This window comes from Populus nigra, chromosome 7 (genome assembly GCF_951802175.1).
Source record: "Populus nigra chromosome 7, ddPopNigr1.1, whole genome shotgun sequence".
NCBI classification, from domain to species: Eukaryota; Viridiplantae; Streptophyta; class Magnoliopsida; order Malpighiales; family Salicaceae; genus Populus; species Populus nigra.
The window spans coordinates 5,265,646-5,284,803 of NC_084858.1; the positions used below are offsets into that span (position 1 = coordinate 5,265,646).

Here is a 19,158-nt window from a genome sequence, read left to right on the forward strand (position 1 = left end):
AGATGTTTGGTTAAAACTGTGATTAAAATTGAGGTTGAAAAAAAATAGTTTAACGTGTTTGGTTAAAAATGCTTTAAAATTGAGGTTATAAAATAATTTAAAAAAATATATATTAATATTGATGATTTTTAATTTAAATGATATGGATTTAACTATTGCTATTATAAAATAATTTAATATATATATATATATATTGATGATTTTTAATTTAAATATTATGGATTTAACTATTGCTATTATATCATGAAATAAATCATACTTTATATAAAATATTATTAGATATAAAATTCACTCTCAACTAGTTGTTTTAAAAAAATATATTAAAAAATTAACACACTAAAAAAAAAAAAATTCACGCAATGCAAGAGAATTGCACTATTCACTATTTTTTAAGTAAACAGTGTAATAAGATTTATGAACAATATATAACTTTTTCTTAATTAAATAATTACAAACTGTGTTTTAATTAAAATATAGTCGAGCAGCGTAGTCAAACGAGCTCTTAATCACGTAAAATGATCCATTCCAGTTAAAGAAAGAAGAAGAAGAAGAAGAAGAAGAAGAAGAAGAATGATCCATTTGGGATTTATCCAAGGAATTTGAATTATTCTTCTCTTAAAAAAACCCGTGAGCCCAGTTGAACAGTCGCACTTTCCAGGAAACTTCTGCCGAACAACAGTTGTTCTGGTCTCTAGGATGCTCTGTCCCCTTTTTCTCTGATGAATCACTGCATTTTGTATCCATACGAAGAACGTACCAAACCTTCAAATGCAGGTGTCTCATCCAGCAATTACTGACGAAATAATTTTCCAAACTGAAACGGTGCCATTATGCGGCGAGTCGTCTGGTGTAACAGACGACTACCTTTCAGTCAATTATCAAAGAATCAATAATCATCTTCTTCCCATAATGGAAACGAAGCCGTGGGCTGGATTTAAAAGTATAATAACGGTTATTTTTTAAAATATTTTTTATTTTAAAATATATTAAAATAATATTTTTTTATTTTTAAAAAACTATTTTTAATATTATCACATCAAAATAATTTAAAACATAAAAAAAATATTAACCTAAAATTAAAAAAAAATTAAAAGCACTTTTAAATTATAATAAACCCGTATGTCTCTATGCCTTGTAAGCTAGTTAGGGTCGTGTATTCAATAAAAGTTTTTCAATGGATTAACATGATAATGCAACGCGAAAGAAAATTAGGCCTCCCAAATTAAAAATAGATGGTTTTCCATGAGAGTTCTAAGTGAACGACGCGTGCAGCAATAACACTGCAACGACGACGACAAAACTTTTACTCTGTTTATTTTTGAATTTTTTTTTTACTAAAAACGATTATATACACTCTTTGATATGTGGAAACCTTTTAAAAAATAGTCAATGAGAAAAGATGTTTTAGTCAAATGAAAAATTAGCATTAAAAGAACTTTTTATTTTATCAGATTTTATAATATTCTTTTAATAAACTATTAAAAAGAATATTAATTAATTATTTTTCAGTTTATTTTTCATGGTATGTCTAAACATTGAAAAATATTTCCATACTTATTTTTTATAATACCACCAAACATAAAAAAATATTATTAATTTAGCTTTTCAATATTTGTTTTATATGCTCCAAATAAAATGCTAAAATCGGTTGTTTTAAATATTATTTTTATATATCTTACAAAAATGTTAAAACCTCACAAAATATTATTTATTATAATAATATTTTTTTATTAGTTTTTATTTAAAAAAATATATGTTTTTTCAAGTTTGTTTTCCACAAAATTATTTTAGTTTCATCACTCGTATTATTTGATCTGAATTAATTTAAATTGTTTTTTTTTTAATTTTATTATTTCATATTAATTATAGTAAATGGTTAAAATAGATATATATTAAAATATAATCGGCTGTTTTAAATAATTTTTTTAATCATTAAATTACATATAATAAAAAAATAATCATATTTATACTATTAAAAAAATACATTACCAATTTAAATATTCTAAATAGCATCTTTCATTGGGAATTGGAGAAGCTGTCGGGAGGGTGTGGGACCTGCTAGGCAATTGCAGAAAAGTTTGTTCTCTTCTTATCTATCCTAAAAGTGCTGTTTCCTCTCTCTCTCTCTCATACAAAGTACTGTTGTTATTCTTCTAGAGGAAAAATATTCTTTTTCTTGAAATCATCTTCCTATTGAAGGGTCAAAAACGCATGATCGAATGAAAGAAAAAAGAGAATTAAAACTGCAATTTTTCTCTGGAGATCTTTGTACCCACCACCACTAATAAAATGCCTCTTCTAAAATCATGTCTGCCACAGAAATGAGAATTAATGAATAAAAATCCAATCATAATTTTCATTAAATCTGATATCCTAAATTACACTGTAAAGACAAAATAAAACTTATCCCATCCTTATCAAACCTCTGCTACAAATTCCCAAATGAAATCAAAACACCAATCCTCATTAAAATGGGAATCAGAATCCTAACTCTGTTCTAACATTCTCAATCTTAAGAAGAAGATCCACCAATATTCCCAGAAGAATCCATCACCCTAACAGTTGTGCACAATTGCCTAATCAAGGAAGCTGTTTTCCTGCGAAACTCCAAACTATGGCCGTCCCGATTCACAGACCAGTAAAATCCCGTATTTAAAAACACAAAAAATCAAGATTAGAATATATTAACGGTTAAAAAACCACGCACAACCAACAAAAATCACGAAGTCTTTTAACTATTATCCCACTCCCGCCGGACAAGACAGCCATCCATGATGTCATATGCCATGTATTAGAACAAGTTACACCGTCCGTGTCCTTTAAGAACTACGGTCGTCAAAGAACTTTTTTTTTTAAAAAAAAAAAATCCTCTTTATATATACATGCCCCCTGTGCCCGAGCTTCGAAGCAAGCACTTTAGTTTCTTTCTTTCTTTCTTTCTTTCTGCCAATCGATTTCTTTTGAGGTATCTAAGGCTGGTAGACAGGTTAAGATTTAGATTGGATTGATGGGTTTTCATCAAACCTCTTCAATTTCTTTCTCAGCTACAAAATGGCTAGGCTTTGTGACTGCTGTTTGGGTCCAAGCTATTTCAGGCAACAACTACACCTTCTCAAACTATTCTGATGCACTTAAATCTCTAATGAACTTGACCCAACTTGAACTCAACAATTTATCTGTTGCTAAAGACGTTGGCAAGGCCTTTGGTTTGCTTGCTGGTCTTGCTTCTGATCGTTTGCCTACTCCTGTTATTCTTCTTATCGGTTCAATTGAAGGTCTTATCGGTTATGGTACTCAATGGCTTGTTGTTAGTGGGAGAATTCAACCTCTCCCTTATTGGCAGGTAAATCTTACCAAATTTGTAGTCTCAGTAACCATGTTTGTGGTTAAGATTTAACTGTAGCTCGGGATTCTGCCGGGATTTGGTGCATAATTAGTTTTCGGTGCATTAGTCATGTTATGATCTTACCGAATAATTATTTTTCTAATGTGGAATGCAGATGTGCATCTTCCTATGTCTAGGAGGAAACAGCACTACATGGATGAACACGGCGGTTTTAGTAACCTGCATCCGCAACTTCCGCCGCAACCGTGGCCCTGTCTCTGGAATCTTGAAGGGCTATGTTGGTCTAAGCACGGCTATATTCACCGACCTATGTGCGGCTCTATTTGCTTATGACCCTGCAAAGTTTCTCATAATGCTTGCCGTCATCCCCTTTGCTGTCTGTCTCACCGCCATCGTTTTCCTCCGAGAAACCCCTCCTGCCGCTACTATAGAGGAAGAAAAAGAAGAAAGCAAATACTTCAATATCTTCAACGCTGTTGCTGTTATTGTGGCTGTTTATTTAATGGCTTACGGTTTTATTCCAAATCCTAGCCATGCTATTTCATTGGGGTTCTCGGTTATATTGCTGGTTCTTTTAGCTTCTCCATTAGCAGCTCCAGTTCATGCTTTTATTAAGAGCTGGACTTTGAACCGGTTCAAGAACCAAGCGGATGTTGAAAGGCAAATTCAAGAACCTTTATTGATAGAAGAGAAAGCCCAGGAGGAGATTCAAGAAAAGCCCGCTGAAGAGTCGGCTTCAGCAGTGGTGGAGCAACCGCAAGCTGCAGAGGAGGAGAAGGCAGCTGTGGAGGTAAAGAGGAGGCCGGTGATTGGAGAGGATCATACAATTTTTGAGGCAATGCAGACCGTTGATTTTTGGATTCTGTTTGTGTCTTTCCTTTGTGGGGTTGGCACAGGTTTGGCTGTGATGAACAATATGGGACAGATTGGCTTGGCTCTCGGATATGCTGACGTTTCTCTTTTCATTTCCATGACAAGTATTTGGGGATTCTTTGGAAGGATTGTTTCTGGCTCGGTGTCTGAGTACTACATCAAGTAAGTTTCTTGATCCCTGGTTTATTTTCTTAGAAGTTGAGTTAATTGGGATTTTTTCTCCATAATTTCTCCATTAGTTGACTTTTATAATCCCTCTTGCAAGTTAGAAATTCGTATCCTTATTTTTGGATATGTGCTTTGCCCTTTTTTTTTAAAAAAAAAAAAAAAGCATTAAGCACCCCGTTGGTGCCCGCAGTTTCCACTCCCGGTGGCTTTCCTTTTCCTTTTCCGTTCTGTTTCTCTTTTTCCCTCGAACAATGAGGTATCTTTACTTCTTGGAATGGGCTGTGCCTGCTAATACACGGCTGCTTATTTCTTTTCTTGGATAGATTTTTTATTAATTGATTCAAAAGTCCCCCTTTTGGAAGCACGCTGTGGACTGAACTCCAGATTCAGGCTAGTCAAGTGTGTTTGAGAGTTTGAGAGTATGCATGTTATTTTTAAAATTTATTTTATTTTAAAATCTTTATTTTCTTGTAGTTTGAAGTTAATTGCTGTTGTATTTTGGGATTGTTCATAAGTTAATATTAAAAATAAAAAATATATTATTTTAATATATTTTAAACTAAAAAAACACTTTTAAAAAAATCTTATACAATTCTGTGCCGCCCCCACTTGTGTTGAATCTAGTATTGATCGATTCTAGAAGTGAGCTAACTAATTCAGCACTAGAATTTTTTAGGTCCCAGAGGTCTAAAAGCACTTGCCATTTTAATAAAAATATATTATTGTCTCGCTGATAAAGTACATGGTTAAGTGATTTGGTTAGGAAAATTAAAAAACAGAGATTTGAGAGATAGTTGAGCACCTTTATAACTCTTCCTTTTTGTTTTTTCAGACTACTCAATTAAATTCTACACCTTGACACATTGAAGGGTCAAATTTTTCGGATGTAATTGTTAGGATGGTCCATTTATAGGGATAGGTTAGGGTTAAGTGGAGAATCTCCTTGCTAAGAGCTCATGGCAGCCATCAACCATGGACCACTTGCTTTTTAGAATCTAATAGAAAAAATATACAGTTTGTGTTTTTGGTGTCGATCTCTCCCTTTAATCCTTTGTCATGTATTTATCTGGCATCGTGCTTAACGCATCAAGCCTCCGTTGAGTCCTGAGAAGTCTTTATTAGGACGAGCTCGTTGGATTAGTTCAAATATGCTGGTCTTTACAAGGTCATGACTCATGATATCAACCTGCTATGCCGCTTTGCCCCAGATATGAATTCTTATTTCCTTTGCTACCCCGTCACAATGCTTAATTGCCAAGTAAATTTTGCTTTGTGCAAGTGGCTTGGGTAATATTCCCCATCACAAGGCTGGGTCCAATTCTTGACTTCCTGGGTGATGTCGGCTTCACGATTGTCATAGTTGAGCTTGGATTTATTCTTGCGTCTTATCATCCAAGACCCCCCCCCCCCTGATAGAGCTCTTTAACTGTTCTTGTTGAGTCTGCGTCAAGAGAGCTAAATATTACCACTGAGTTGAGAATTTCTGTGGTGCAGAGAAAAGATGGTTAAACGGGTGTTAAATCGAACGTAAATAGGGCCTTTTTAAGTTAAAACGGGGACATATTCTGACCTTGTGGTCATTTTCGTTTTTGCAGGAAAGCTGGAATACCAAGGCCTCTTTGGAATGCAGCATCTCAGATTTTAATGGCTGTTGGCTACATCCTCATGGCTGTGGCTTTGCCTGGGTCGCTATACGTCGGTTCAATAGTCGTTGGTATCTGCTACGGAGTTCGTTTAGCTGTCTCAGTCCCGACAGCCTCCGAACTATTTGGTCTCAAGTATTTTGGTCTGATTTACAACATCTTAATCCTCAATCTTCCTCTGGGCTCCTTCCTATTTTCTGGTCTGCTTGCTGGATTTTTATACGACGCAGAAGCTACCCCAGCACCAGGAGGTGGCAATACTTGTGTTGGTGCCCATTGTTATAGACTTGTTTTCATTATCATGGCCATTGCATGTGTCATTGGTTTTGGTTTGGATGTTCTTCTGGGAATCAGAACCAAGAAGATTTATAACAGGATCTACATGAGCAGAAGATCAAAGAAATTGGCTGCAGCATCCAATCTGCAATGATATGAAATTACTTGGAGTTGCGAGATAAAAAAAATAAAATAAAAATATATGGTGGGATTGAAGGGCTTCTGCCCAATGACATCCAAAGTTCATCATCTGTCGGTCATTTTATTTTTGGTTAAAAAATAAATTGCACAATCGAATATTCCATTATGGTCTGATTTGTATTCTAAGTAGACTGTGCAAGCAATTTTGTTCAACATTGTAATTTCCTTTTTTTCCCATATTAATCAATCATGATTATTATTACATGGACCAGATCCAAGGAGACCAAAAGTTGTGGTGGAATTTAATTCCCTGTATGGCGATTGATTTGGTTTTCGTGAACCATGGTCAAATAGTAATTTTCCAAAGTGAATTATGAGCTGTGCAATAAAAACCCTGTCAAGTGTCAGTGACATAGATGGACGGCAGGTTACCTCATTAATAGATGATGAGTTTGAACTTACAGGTCCTCTGGGTTGGTTATCTTCTTTGGCTCAAAGTCAAGGGAAGGCTAGCAGAAATTTCTCCTGTGAATAGATTAATATGGGTGAATGCAAATAATAATAATAATAATAAAGTTGTAGATTTGGGTTTTGAAGGATTTCTTCTCGATGAAGAACTAGCCGACGCTAATCCATTCTAAGCAAAGCACCAAGGCACATCATTTTCTGCCTCTGCTTCAAGTAACTTTATTTTACGTGGTTGGCTGTTAGTTGCAGAATGGAAGTGGGAGTAATGGAGGAATTACTCCCCGTCTAATATCAAATACTGTAAATTCAACACTGTCACTCTGTCAAAGCGATGAAACGAAACATTTTAACAGTCAATTTCGAACCGTATAACCATATCAGCATACGAGGAACTACTAGGCAGACTGTGCTTTAAAAATTTCCATAAGCTGTAAATCTTTGTTGTGGCCTACTGAATTGACATAAACTCGTATACTGTCGATCTTGCTTGTAGAGCAGAAAATTATTTCGGCTTTGATTCTATAGTTTTGAGCTTTGATTCTAGCATGATCAGTCCATGAAAAGAAGTTGAATAGTCGGGCCTGTAGCTAAACCTCATTGGCCTGTAGCTAAAGATCTATTGGCATTGTTTACTATAACAGAGGAATGATTTTGCTTTTCCATCCAGAAAAACTTTACACTTGTTTTCAAGAGTATCGTAGTTTTTACGGCTGATTTGTTATTTTCAAATTGATAAGGAACAATTAAGTATTTTTCATAATTATTGCACAATGAAATAATCAGATTATCCTTTGATGCAAAAAAATTAAAACTGATATAAAGAAGTGTTTTTATATTTTCACAATTGTTTTTCATTATCACAATTTATATTTAATAAAATATAAAAAATAATAAAGAATTAAAATGATCAACAAATCAATGAAAATATCCTTAAAACTAAAAACATTAAGAGTGAGGTCGAGGGATTTTTTTGGTTTTTCACAATAATTTTTGGTAATTAGAAAGTCAACTTAGAGCTACTTTTGTATTTAGCTAAATAAAAAACAAAAGACATGTCACGCCCTCACAGTGTCCAAAAATATCATTTCACGATGTATTTGGAAGCACCGTCGTGTCCTTTTCTATTAGTGTAATGAGTGTTTTTAGTGGTGATCTGGTTTGTCGTCTGAGAGCTTTCTTTTCCTTTTTTTTTTATTTTTTCTCCCTTGAAAATTACAGTTTGGCCCTTTTAATTGTTCGTATTTCAACTTCTTTTCTTATTCTTTTGATTTCTCATTTTTAGTCTTTGTCTTTTGTAGAAATTTTATTTATTTTCAATTTCATCATTGAATCCTAATTCACCAAAAAATATATTCTTCAATTTAGTCCTCATTCTTTGAATTTCTAATTTTTTTCTCTTGCCCTTATTGTTTCAATTTCATCATTCAATTCAAATTGATGTTGTTATGTTTTTCAATTTGATCCTTGTTGTTTTGATTTTTAATTTTTTTCTTAAGCTTTTTATAAAAGTTATTATTCTTTTCAATTTTATCTTTTAATTACAACATTGCATTTATTTTTTATGTCAATCTTGAGCTTTATTCTTTTCAAATTTGTTTTGTTCTTTTACTAAATTGATATTTTTTTTTATCAATTTCACCCTTTAATTAAAGCTAAAATTTATTTATTATCTTAATTTTTATCATCATTCTTTTAATTGTTATCTTTCAAAATCCTTTTGTATAATTGAAATTCTTTTTTCAACTTTATTATTTAATCTGTGATTGATTGAAAACTGAACTTCATGGTTTTTTCAGATTGGATGCTTCAGGTCTAATGACTCGGGTCACGGGTTTAAAAAATTAACATGTGTTTTTTTTATAGAAAAAAAGCTTTATAATTCTTTTTATTTTTTTATTAGATTATTTCAATCACATTATCTGGACTGCGAGTTACAGAATTAGCTCAACCTTAATTAGCGTGGTTACAAGTTTATCATGACCAGTTTTTATGTATTTTTCTATCTTATTTCAAAACATTAACATTATTTTTTACATAAAAAAAAAAACATTACAGCCCTGCGACGAAACACAAGCATCAAAACTAGTTACCTACAATCAAAACAGTGTGAGAAAAACACTATGCAAGTCCACAGTGTTTTTCCCATTTTCCCCTTATATGTGTGTGTGTTGCGAAGAAAACATTATGCAAGTTCACAATGTTTTTCCCTTCTTTAAAAAAAACAATTGTGCAAGCCCACCATGTTTTTACCACATACACACGCACTGTGAACTTACACAGTGTTTTCTTCACAACACACACACATATATGGAATAAAAAAAAATTAAATAGTCGTTATTTGTTTTTATTTTCTTAATATGTGATAAAAAAAAATTTAAATAATCTTTATTATTTACAATAATTCCCCACATATTTCAATAGAATTTTAAAATAAAATATACTTGTTGAATTTTTATCTATTAAGTTTAATGTATATAATTTTATATCTTTTGAACTATAAATTAAATAATATAAAGAATGAGATTTTTAACTTTGAGAATTATTAATGATTTTTTTTCTATAAACTAAAAATTCTTATCGTAAGTTAAGTATCTCACGAATTATATTGTATCCCCATAATATCTTAGTGTTAGACTTGGTTTATGTTTAATAGGTTATGTGTGCTTCTAATTGTTCATGAGTATTCTAAAGATTTTACTGATATTTTATAGGAGTGACCTTGATTTTTTCATGTATTCACTGCAATTTAAACACTAACCATAAAGAATATAAAACTCATTAAAAACTTTGTGGTTCATCATATTTTAAGAAAAAAAGAGGTTTTAAGAGGATTTCTTATCATAGTAACAAAATTGCCGATGCTATCTAGCTTTACCGATCCAGTTTGACCAACAAAGACTCTTAGTTACATGGAAGAGAAGGTGGGTAATTGTCCCCTTCAATTTTTTTTAAAAATTCATTTTAGACCTTCTAGTTTTAGCATTTCAAATTTACTCAGTTTTAGACAGCTGCCCTCATATTTCTCAAGAGTCTCTCTGCCGCCCTTATCTTTGAATCCAAGCTCCCCTCGTGACCACAGCGCTCCCCGTGCTTTGAATAATTTTGTCTTGCTGACATTGGACAAGGAAAATAAGGGACCTTTGTAGGGCATGTGTTGATCTCCATGGTATGCTGCATCATGAAGGCGTGCCAGTTGAAGCCATGAAAGCTCTCCCACTTTTTAGAGTTTAGACTGCAAGGCATACAGGGAACGGCAGCTTGAAGTCAAAGCATGCACCATCTTAATTCATCAAAACGTACAGGACCTTTCTATTTCGAAGTCACTGTCAATACCTCTTTGTCAGTCAATTTTCTACCAGCTTCAGCCTCGCAAGCCATAATATACGGCAATTGTAACCACTCTTCTGAAACAAACCAACCCGTCCTCTACTCCCTAAAACACTGACTAAAAGCCACAGAACATGGATCGTGCCACTAAATTATAGCAGGATCAGCTTCACTAATTAGGTGATGATGATCCTTTAACACTTACAGTTGCTGGGATTTCCATCAGAGCAAAGGGGGAGACTATTGATTAGGCAAGGATCAAAAAAGCCAGATAATAATGGAATAATAAACATCCACCCTACGTACGTAACTAGGGACTCGACTCTCGGCCACAGATGATAATTAAAAATGACCATTCAGCAAAGGTTACAGGTAATTAAGAAAGATCCAAAAAAGATAATGAATCCATACACAAAAGATTGAGTTTTAATTAATGAATGGCATGTCTTCACATGAGTATCTTAAAAAAACATGTGAACAAGGGCACCTATAGGCTTATGAAAGACAAGGTAGCACTGTACCCTTGTGAACCACCTCAAATTTAAGTACCATTCACTCTTGTAAGTTGTAGCCTCCATTCCAGTCCTTCATAAAAACATTTCTCTATATAAATTACTATCCATTCCATTCATGCAGTCCATGGCTTTTCTAAGCAAGAAGAGCATGCACAAGGCTCCTATCTTGGGCTTCTCAGTTTTCTTGATCCCTTTCTTGGCTTTTTCTTACGGTGCTTTCTCAATTTCTTGCATTGCTTTTGGGTTTTTAAATTCAAGTTTGTTTGACCTATAATCACTATTTTTTTTTACTTTTCTTTTTTGTGTGTGGTTAATGCAGATGGACCTTTGTATGACTTCACAGCCTACACCGAGGTAAACTGGTATGATTTAGGAGATCATTAATAAATTCTCCTCTTCAAATTTACATTACCTTTCCATGGCTATGGATGTTTTGTTGGCAGTGTAAATCAGTGCCAGAGAAGCCACTATATAATGGAGGGATATTCAAAGATCAAGCACCACTTACCCAGCACAGAATTAGTACTTCTTCAGATGGCTCTTATACACCAGCTTTGATATTGCAAAATCTAGCTCAAAACACCATGTATTGTTTTTCCAGTTGAGTGATCGTATCTTCATTGCTTTAATGTTCCATCTCCTATAAAACTATAGTCTTGATTTTTTATTGCATAATCAAAGGGCCAGGTTCAACACAGCAAGCCATTGTGCAAAAACGAATGTTGTGAACTCCATAATTAAGCTATTAGGAATCATTTTCCTGGCATGAATGTTATGGTAAAAGCTTGATATAAATCTTTGTTATGAGCTCTATAATTGATAGATGTTCCCTGAGGCCTGTGTAGTTTTTGGTGTGATGCAGTTTGGGTCAAGATACAGGGTGCAGATTCAACTCTAGTAACTGCAAGCCTAATGGCAAATAATAACTCCACGTATGATTGCGTGGGGACTGTTTTGGCCAAGAGTGGATGCTGGTCGTTTCTCAAGGGAGGATTCATTCTTGATTCACCATCAAGTGTATCAATACTATATTTTCAGGTTAACTTGTTTATGATTAGAAGCTTCTTCTATTAATTGGTCATTGTCTGGACCTATCATTGTTGGGTTGTCCTAAGATTAAACAAATTGTATAATGTCTATATGTTGATGATATTATTTTCTGTTTTTGAATTGTTCATGCAGGGCACAACTGACAAAAGTATCAATGTCGCAATTGCAAGTGCTTCAGTACAGCCATTTACTGAGCAGCAATGGAGAACAAATCAGCAATACATAATTAACACTGTAAGCACTGTTAACACCTTGTGTTTTCATGGGCTGATAGTGTCTGTGTTTCTAAGCCTGGTATTGCCAGATCTAAGAAATAGTTTCAACTGAAAGAAGCAGCTCGGTTTCTTATATATTTCCTTCACCAGGAAAGAAAGCGTGCGGTGACAATACATGTGTCAGATAGTCATGGAGATAGGTTGCAAGGAGCATCCATTACAATAGAGCAAATCTCAAAAGATTTCCCATTTGGATCAGCAATAGCAAGAACAATTCTTGGAAATTTACCCTATCAGGTAAGTTCAGTACATGTAATAGTCTTACAGAAGATTGTAAATTAAATAAATAGGAAAGAGTACTAATTTCTGGCGACAAGGCTGACTAAGAAAATTGCTCTGATTGTTTCAGAATTGGTTTGTTGAGAGATTCAATGCAGCAGTATTTGAAAATGAACTCAAGTGGTATGCGACAGAACCCGAACAAGGGAAGGTCAATTACACCATACCAGATCAAATGTTGGAATTCGTTCTAGCCAACCAAATAGTTGCTAGAGGCCACAATATTTTCTGGGAAGACCCCAAGTACAATCCAGCTTGGGTTCGTGATCTCACAGGTCCTGCCCTAAAATCAGCAGTCAGCTTCCGGATTCAAAGCCTAATGAGCAAATACAAAGAAGAGTTTATACATTGGGATGTTAGCAATGAAATGCTACATTTTGATTTCTATGAAGAAAGGCTTGGTCCGGATGCCACTTTACATTTCTATAAGACAGCACACGAAGCAGACCCCTTGGCATCATTGTTTTTGAATGAATTTAATGTGGTGGAGACTTGCACTGATGTGAATACAACAGTAGATACCTACATTGATAAGATAAGAGAACTTGAACGCGGAGGATCATCTATGAATGGAATTGGCCTAGAGAGTCACTTTTCTAAGCCAAATCTTCCTCTAATGAGGGCTATTCTAGATAAACTGGCTACCCTTAAGCTTCCCATTTGGCTCACAGAAGTTGATATCAGCAATAAATTTGATAAAGAAACTCAGGTGCACTAGGGTATTCATCATTTATTCTCAGTTCATAAAGAATCTAAAATTAATATTTGTATCCTAACATTTCCTTATGGTGTCAACTCTGCAGGCTATTTATCTAGAGCAGGTGTTAAGAGAAGGCTTCTCACATCCTGCAGTGGATGGGATCATGCTTTGGACTGCAATCCATCCTAATGGATGCTACCAAATGTGCCTTACAGATTCTAATCTTCAAAACCTACCGGCCGGTGATACAGTTGACAAGCTCCTAAAAGAATGGGAAACCGGGGAAGCAAATGGCCTCACAGATGATCATGGATCATACAGCTTCTTTGGCTTCTTAGGTGAATACAGAATAAGGGTGCAATATGGCAACAGAACTACAAACTCAACACTGTCACTCAGTCAAAGTGATGAAACGAAACATTTTAACATTCAGTTGTGACCAACACCATTCCTATAATCTTATCACCATACTAGGAACAACCGAACAACCAGGGTAGATTGTCAGAAATTTTTGACTAGTTAAAAATCTTTGCAATGGCCTGTGGCTTTGTGCTGTGCTGAACTTGGAATTTCTAGCAATGTTGGGCTTCGGAGTACAGTAATTTTTTTACTGAGAAGAATTAAATATTGTTGACTTTTGTTTCTTTATGAAAAGGCCATGGGAGAAGTTCAAAGGTTGGGCTTAAGGTTGGCCATACTTGTCCTTTTGACGGGGAACTTAGATTTTATGAGCCCAATGTCATTCCAGATTCTTACAACGTTAAGATGTTTGTTCAAGTGGCCAGTGTAACTGTTCTGCTAATATTATTTCAAATTCAAATCTAAGGAGTTATGATTGAGAAGTTTTTTGTTAATACATCACCATCGTCTCCTTGCTAAGAGTGATCAAAGAATATCAAATCGTTAAAAAAACCCCTTGAAGTAACGGTAGATAACTAAAGAATGGATGGAAACATTTCTCACCTGTCAATATTCTTCAGCAAGAAGATCAGGAGAGGTTTCTTTCCTTCCCTTTTTCTTTTTGTAATTTTTGCAGTGGGTTGATGGTGCCCCTTCAAGCTGTTCGACCAACACTAATAAATTAAAAGCATAGTATATCCTGTAATGGACCTCTAGCAGGCGGCTTGTGCCACACTTTTCCGCCTTCTATCGTAGCCCACTTTCAAGCCTTGAGCAGACTCGGGTTTCCCATTAAAGTTCTTCAAGAACAATTGGCTTTCTTGTTTCTTGTGGCCGCTTAACAGTGCAAGTTGAAATTTTTTACTCCTGCTGCTGAATTTATAATATCTTGAGCTTTCTCATGGCTGCAAATAATTCAAAGCTTTGTTGAAAAACTTCTCGGGGTAACATGAAGGGCCAGCAAATATGATGACAATCGGTAGTGGTAGGGCCCAGAAGAAACATGATGGAGTCCTTTCAGCGCACAAGATTTATTCGCAAGATTGATGATTGCTTTCTGTTGATTTAGCATACAAAATGAGATTGTGATCTTGAGCTTGTGTGGTAGTAATTTCTCTTCATTAACTGGTGGGTGTTATTTGTTTTTATTGTATAATTAGTCCCTGTAACCATTATTGATTATTGAATCTTCATGAAAGATGTATCCTCATTATTTGCTAATTAACACGACGCGATAGTCTTCCAGGAAATCCATTACCATGACAAACATAGACAAGAGATGAGCTAGAAACTTGCAGCAATCCCCGCAGAGGTATACCATCCCATTTGTTTTTTTTAAAAAAAAAAAACAATTTATTTTTATTTTTTTCTTTACTACAAATTATTTTTATATATTTTTTCAAATTATTTTTTAAAAAAAAAAACACCTGCCAGCAATCCTATTGACATTCACATTACACAAATCACTCTCAATACATACCTAAATTCTTTTTTTCTTTACAATCAACCGGACACAAGATGTGAAAAGCCAAAAAAAATGCAAGCACAGATCAAGGCCTTGTCCTTGATCTGTGCTTGGTTGCTTTAACTCTCGCAAAAAAGGCTTAGACATGTGAAAGCAAAGAGAACCCTAATAATCCTGAAATAACACAGAGAAAACAAACACTTTCTACGTATATAACATTTAAAATTCAAGTGGAAGAGAATCTTGGGAGCGGGTGGTTTACAATCTGGAAGAGAGAATCTGTCAGCTTTCCTAATAAAGGCAAAATCCAAGCATCCATCAAGGCTGCAAATCTGTAATGAAAATTCATCACATTCAAGAGCAGGATCCATTAAACAAAGAGAAAGGTCCTAGCGCTACGAGTGAAGGGGGGCAAAAATAACGACAAGAGTCGTAAAAGCCATTATTGCTGATTGTAGAGCAGAAGGAGAAGCTGTCTTATACGAGTCTCCCATGGCCAAACCAGCTAACCATGACCCATCTGCTAGCATGGTTTCTCCTCCGGATCCAGTCCCAGATCCAGCCCCAGAATCAATGCCTGAACCAGAGCCCGTGTATTCCAGCCCGGATCCTGTGCCAGACCCCTGTGATGTTGTTGTTCCTTCTGTCGTTGGCGTTGAGTAGCTTGAAGATTTCTGACTGCAACACATGTAAAAGAAAACCATCAATTACAAAATACCCTAACAGGAATAATTATTACGGGTCGGGTCAGATTCTCTGGTATAATATAAATGACAACTTTGATTGCAACCTCAATTAATCCTAGAGCACTAAAACAATTAACAAATGAAATAAATTAACCATTCAGAAGAGGACCTTTGGCGTTGCTAATTTGCCTCCATCTAGCTCCACACGAACAGAAAGTGGAATTAAACATAAACAATCACCACCAAAGAATGAAAAAAAACCACTACAATTGCCGTCACACACAACTAAAACCATAATTTTGCTTTCCACAAACAGTAAACCAGAACAAAGCAGCCCACGATACTCGATATTCCCATGTGTGGATAATATCATTGTGATTTCACCCAGATCATTGTTAAAGCACGCAAGGGAGGGATTTACCAAAGACACCCGCGGCTGCATGCAGTTGAAGAAGATCCTAGCCTAGTGTCCGATGCTTTAGTTCATACATATGGCTAGGATCCACCACTGCAAGTAGCCCCGGCTGTCCCTGGTCCTCCTCGCAAAAGAAAAAGGCTAGCCGCTAGACTACCTTTATCTTTAGACAACATCCATGTAAGAAAGAATAAACATTCAACGAGACAAAAAAATAAGCGTCAATTCTATATTAATCAAACAAAGAAAAACTTCAAACAAGTGGAAGATTCTCCAGAAAAAAACAAAAACCCAAAATTATAAAGACAATACTAACCCAAGAGAGACACTTCCTTACCTTGGAGATGAAGGGCAAAAGGTCACTGTATAATCAGCACCGCTACAAGTAAAAGTGCTAGTTGCATCATCATAAGCATAACTGTAAGATTTAGGACAAGCAGCCTTGAACATCTCTGAATAAACAGAAGGTTTACAAGTGGCGGGTGTATTGAACGCGCCACTACAACAGTACTCCGGGCTCCCAAAAGCTTCACACGCGCTCTTACACGCGTCGCCTTCACCAACCCTCAGTTCTTGCGGACACTGTATGTTAAGATCCGATATACAGCCCGTTGAAGCGCACATGCCCGACCCCCCACTACCTTCCACAACCATGGGCAAATTGTACCCATCTACAAGACTAACATCGTAAAAATCCTGCCCACCCGACCCGAGTGTGAACTCTGCTAATGTAGCAGGTGGAGCAGCTCCAAATCCGTTACATTCAACTTGACCCGACCCGCAGTCACCTGTTGAGCATAACCCGGCTCCGGATTCGTCGAAATTACAGCCGGTTCGAGCCCAAAAACGACCAGACCAGCCAGTTGGGGCTATAAAAGAACGAGAAGAGTCTTGTGGAAGCTCAAATCCGGTGCTGTCAAGTCTAGGACTGCCCGCATTGGCAAGAATTCCAGGCCAAACTGTGTGCTCACATTTGTTTACAAATGTGAACGTAGCAGCTAATACACAACCTGTAAAAACATGGAGGTCTATTTGAGAATGATAATGATAGTGTTTATTGGTTAGAAAAATATTAAAATAATATTTTATTTTATTTTTTAAGATTTATTTTTTTATATTAAACGATCTAGAAAAAAAAGGATTAATTTAAAACTAAATTAAAAATTTTAAGACATGATTGGACCGTAATAACAAAAAGAAGCACGAAATGCAAAACCCTTGAAGGAAAATCCAGACAAGAGCAAGAATTCCTCTGGCATTCATTTAGGTTGTTCTTAGAAGAAAAAAAATGGTGACTTGATGAGAAAATGGGTTCAGAATGTTAATTAGTAACTACATACAAACATGAGCCCATAGAAAATGTTGTTGAGATTTGGTTTCTTGGTGTAAAGATTGGGACTTTTAGGCAAAATGAAGTTAAAATTCAAAAACTCTTTAAGCCTAACAAAGAAATGAGTGCTTAACCACAAAATGAGCCTAGTAAAGGGCTGTTGCTTAGTTAATGTGAATATAAATGTGAGAGAGGGACTAGGAAGTAACAATGGAGAGAGCATTTTTTGTGGGATCATTACCTTTATAACTCACAAGAAGAAGAAGAACAAAGCTGGAAATGAGAGTGGGGAAGCAGCAAGAGAAGTAATCCATGAGGTTTGCTTGTCTCTTTTTTATGGCTTTTGGGATTCTCTTTTCACTTCGAGTACTGGTTTAGCTGGCACAATTGCAGCTTAAGTTAGAGGAAGTGATAATGATGAAGGTGATGGCGCATTGAGGTAATGGCAATGGAGAAGACAATGAAGGGACTGATGATGCCCTGAAAGTGGTGAGGAGTAAAGAGTGAAGAAAGAGAGTGGTGTGATTGAGGGTTCAATGCCCCATAAACAGACAAATGAGCTTATGGGAAGAACCAGAGAGGAGAAAAAAGCAGGAGAGATGGTGAATGAGTTGTCAGCTCACAGGTATAATAGAGCCTCTTTCTCTCTGAGACAGACAGACTGGCCCTCTCTATCTCACTGTTGTCAGGGACACTGTAAAAGAAAGTGATTGCAGCTAAGGTCTCCATTTCTTATCATCAGTTCAGGGAAAATCTTGCTTAGCTTTTCTAACAGCATATTGTAGTTTTTACCTTTTTTCTCAATGGAGACAACCTTTTATTTTTATATATATGAAATGTTATATATATAAAATAATTTTTTAAAAATAAAAAAATATAGTTGGCATGTATTTTGGCATAAAAAGTTATTTGAAAAGCACCCGCAACCACACTGCTAAACACGCTCCTGATATTATTTATATATTATTTATATTAACTACAGTTATTTTTTAAAATATTTGTTTTATTTAAAAATATATTAAATAATATTTTTTATTTTTAAAAAATTATTTTTAATATCAACAAATCAAAATGATTTAAAAATATCAACAAAATTTAATTTAAAATAAAAAAAAATTTAATTTTTTTAAAATACAAAAAAACCCATTATTAAATAATATAATTATAAAAAAATTCATTCATTCATGTTTGTTTGAATTAATATTTATGAGTTTGAATTAAATTATTATCCTTGTTTTTTTCATTTAACAGTACTTTGATCCAATTAGTGTCCAAATCACCTTTGGTTTTTGGCAAAATATACAATGGAGACACGTTAAGAATTAAGAGTAAATTGGATAGAAGGAGTGGACAGCTAATAGGAGGTTTATTTCTATGTTTTAAAAAAATAATTTTGAAAAAGTTTAAATTTTATTTTATTTTTATTTACTTGAAATTAATATTTTTATATTGTTTTGATGTGCTAATTTAAAAAATAAAAAAAATTAAATATATTTTTAAATAAAAAATACTTTAAAAATTAATAATTTCCATAATACTGGACATGAATTATTAACCTATATATAATTAAAAGGATTTTGTGGTTATACTTTAGATTTTTTATGAATTATGTTTAGATGTTTTAATTTAATTTTTTTTTGCTAGAAAATAATTTTTTATGTATTTTGAATTGTTTTAATGTGTTGATTTTAAAATTAATTTTTAAAAAATAAAAAAATATTATTTTAACACATTTTAGTATAAAAAATATTTTAAAAAACAAGATAATAACAGTATTAAACAATCACATTTTATTATGTTCT

At 34.5% G+C, this 19,158-nt stretch overlaps 3 protein-coding genes across 6 annotated transcripts; 2 read left to right on the plus strand and 1 right to left on the minus strand.

The window, feature by feature from the left end:
* Window positions 1–2,888: 2,888 nt before the first annotated feature.
* Window positions 2,889–6,711, plus strand: LOC133699517 (protein NUCLEAR FUSION DEFECTIVE 4-like). The gene is made up of 3 exons (XM_062122791.1): window positions 2,889–3,343; window positions 3,501–4,381; window positions 5,983–6,711. Exons 1-3 carry the CDS (start codon window positions 3,008–3,010, stop codon window positions 6,458–6,460), a joined length of 1,695 nt encoding a protein of 564 aa, XP_061978775.1. The 5' UTR covers window positions 2,889–3,007; the 3' UTR covers window positions 6,461–6,711.
* A 4,040-nt stretch (window positions 6,712–10,751) lies between these two features.
* On the plus strand, window positions 10,752–13,903 carry LOC133699518 (endo-1,4-beta-xylanase 5-like). Of its 4 annotated transcripts, none has more exons than XM_062122794.1 (8): window positions 10,752–10,969; window positions 11,077–11,111; window positions 11,201–11,357; window positions 11,620–11,795; window positions 11,940–12,041; window positions 12,173–12,319; window positions 12,432–13,080; window positions 13,165–13,304. In XM_062122794.1, exons 1-7 carry the CDS (start codon window positions 10,873–10,875, stop codon window positions 13,077–13,079), a joined length of 1,362 nt encoding a protein of 453 aa, XP_061978778.1. In that variant the 5' UTR covers window positions 10,752–10,872; the 3' UTR covers window position 13,080; window positions 13,165–13,304. The 4 variants fall into 4 exon arrangements, with proteins under 4 accessions (XP_061978778.1, XP_061978776.1, XP_061978777.1 ...); XM_062122792.1 differs by having other exon boundaries at window positions 10,767–10,969; window positions 12,432–13,070; window positions 13,165–13,903; XM_062122793.1 differs by having other exon boundaries at window positions 10,772–10,969; window positions 11,077–11,119; window positions 12,432–13,070; window positions 13,165–13,903.
* A 1,211-nt stretch (window positions 13,904–15,114) lies between these two features.
* On the minus strand, window positions 15,115–18,047 carry LOC133699519 (thaumatin-like protein 1). The gene is made up of 3 exons (XM_062122796.1): window positions 17,598–18,047; window positions 16,364–17,036; window positions 15,115–15,603 (listed from the first exon to the last, which is right to left on the minus strand). The coding sequence occupies exons 1-3, from the start codon at window positions 17,668–17,670 to the stop codon at window positions 15,321–15,323; spliced, it is 1,029 nt and encodes a 342-aa protein (XP_061978780.1). The 5' UTR covers window positions 17,671–18,047; the 3' UTR covers window positions 15,115–15,320.
* Between the last annotated feature and the right edge of the window lie 1,111 nt (window positions 18,048–19,158).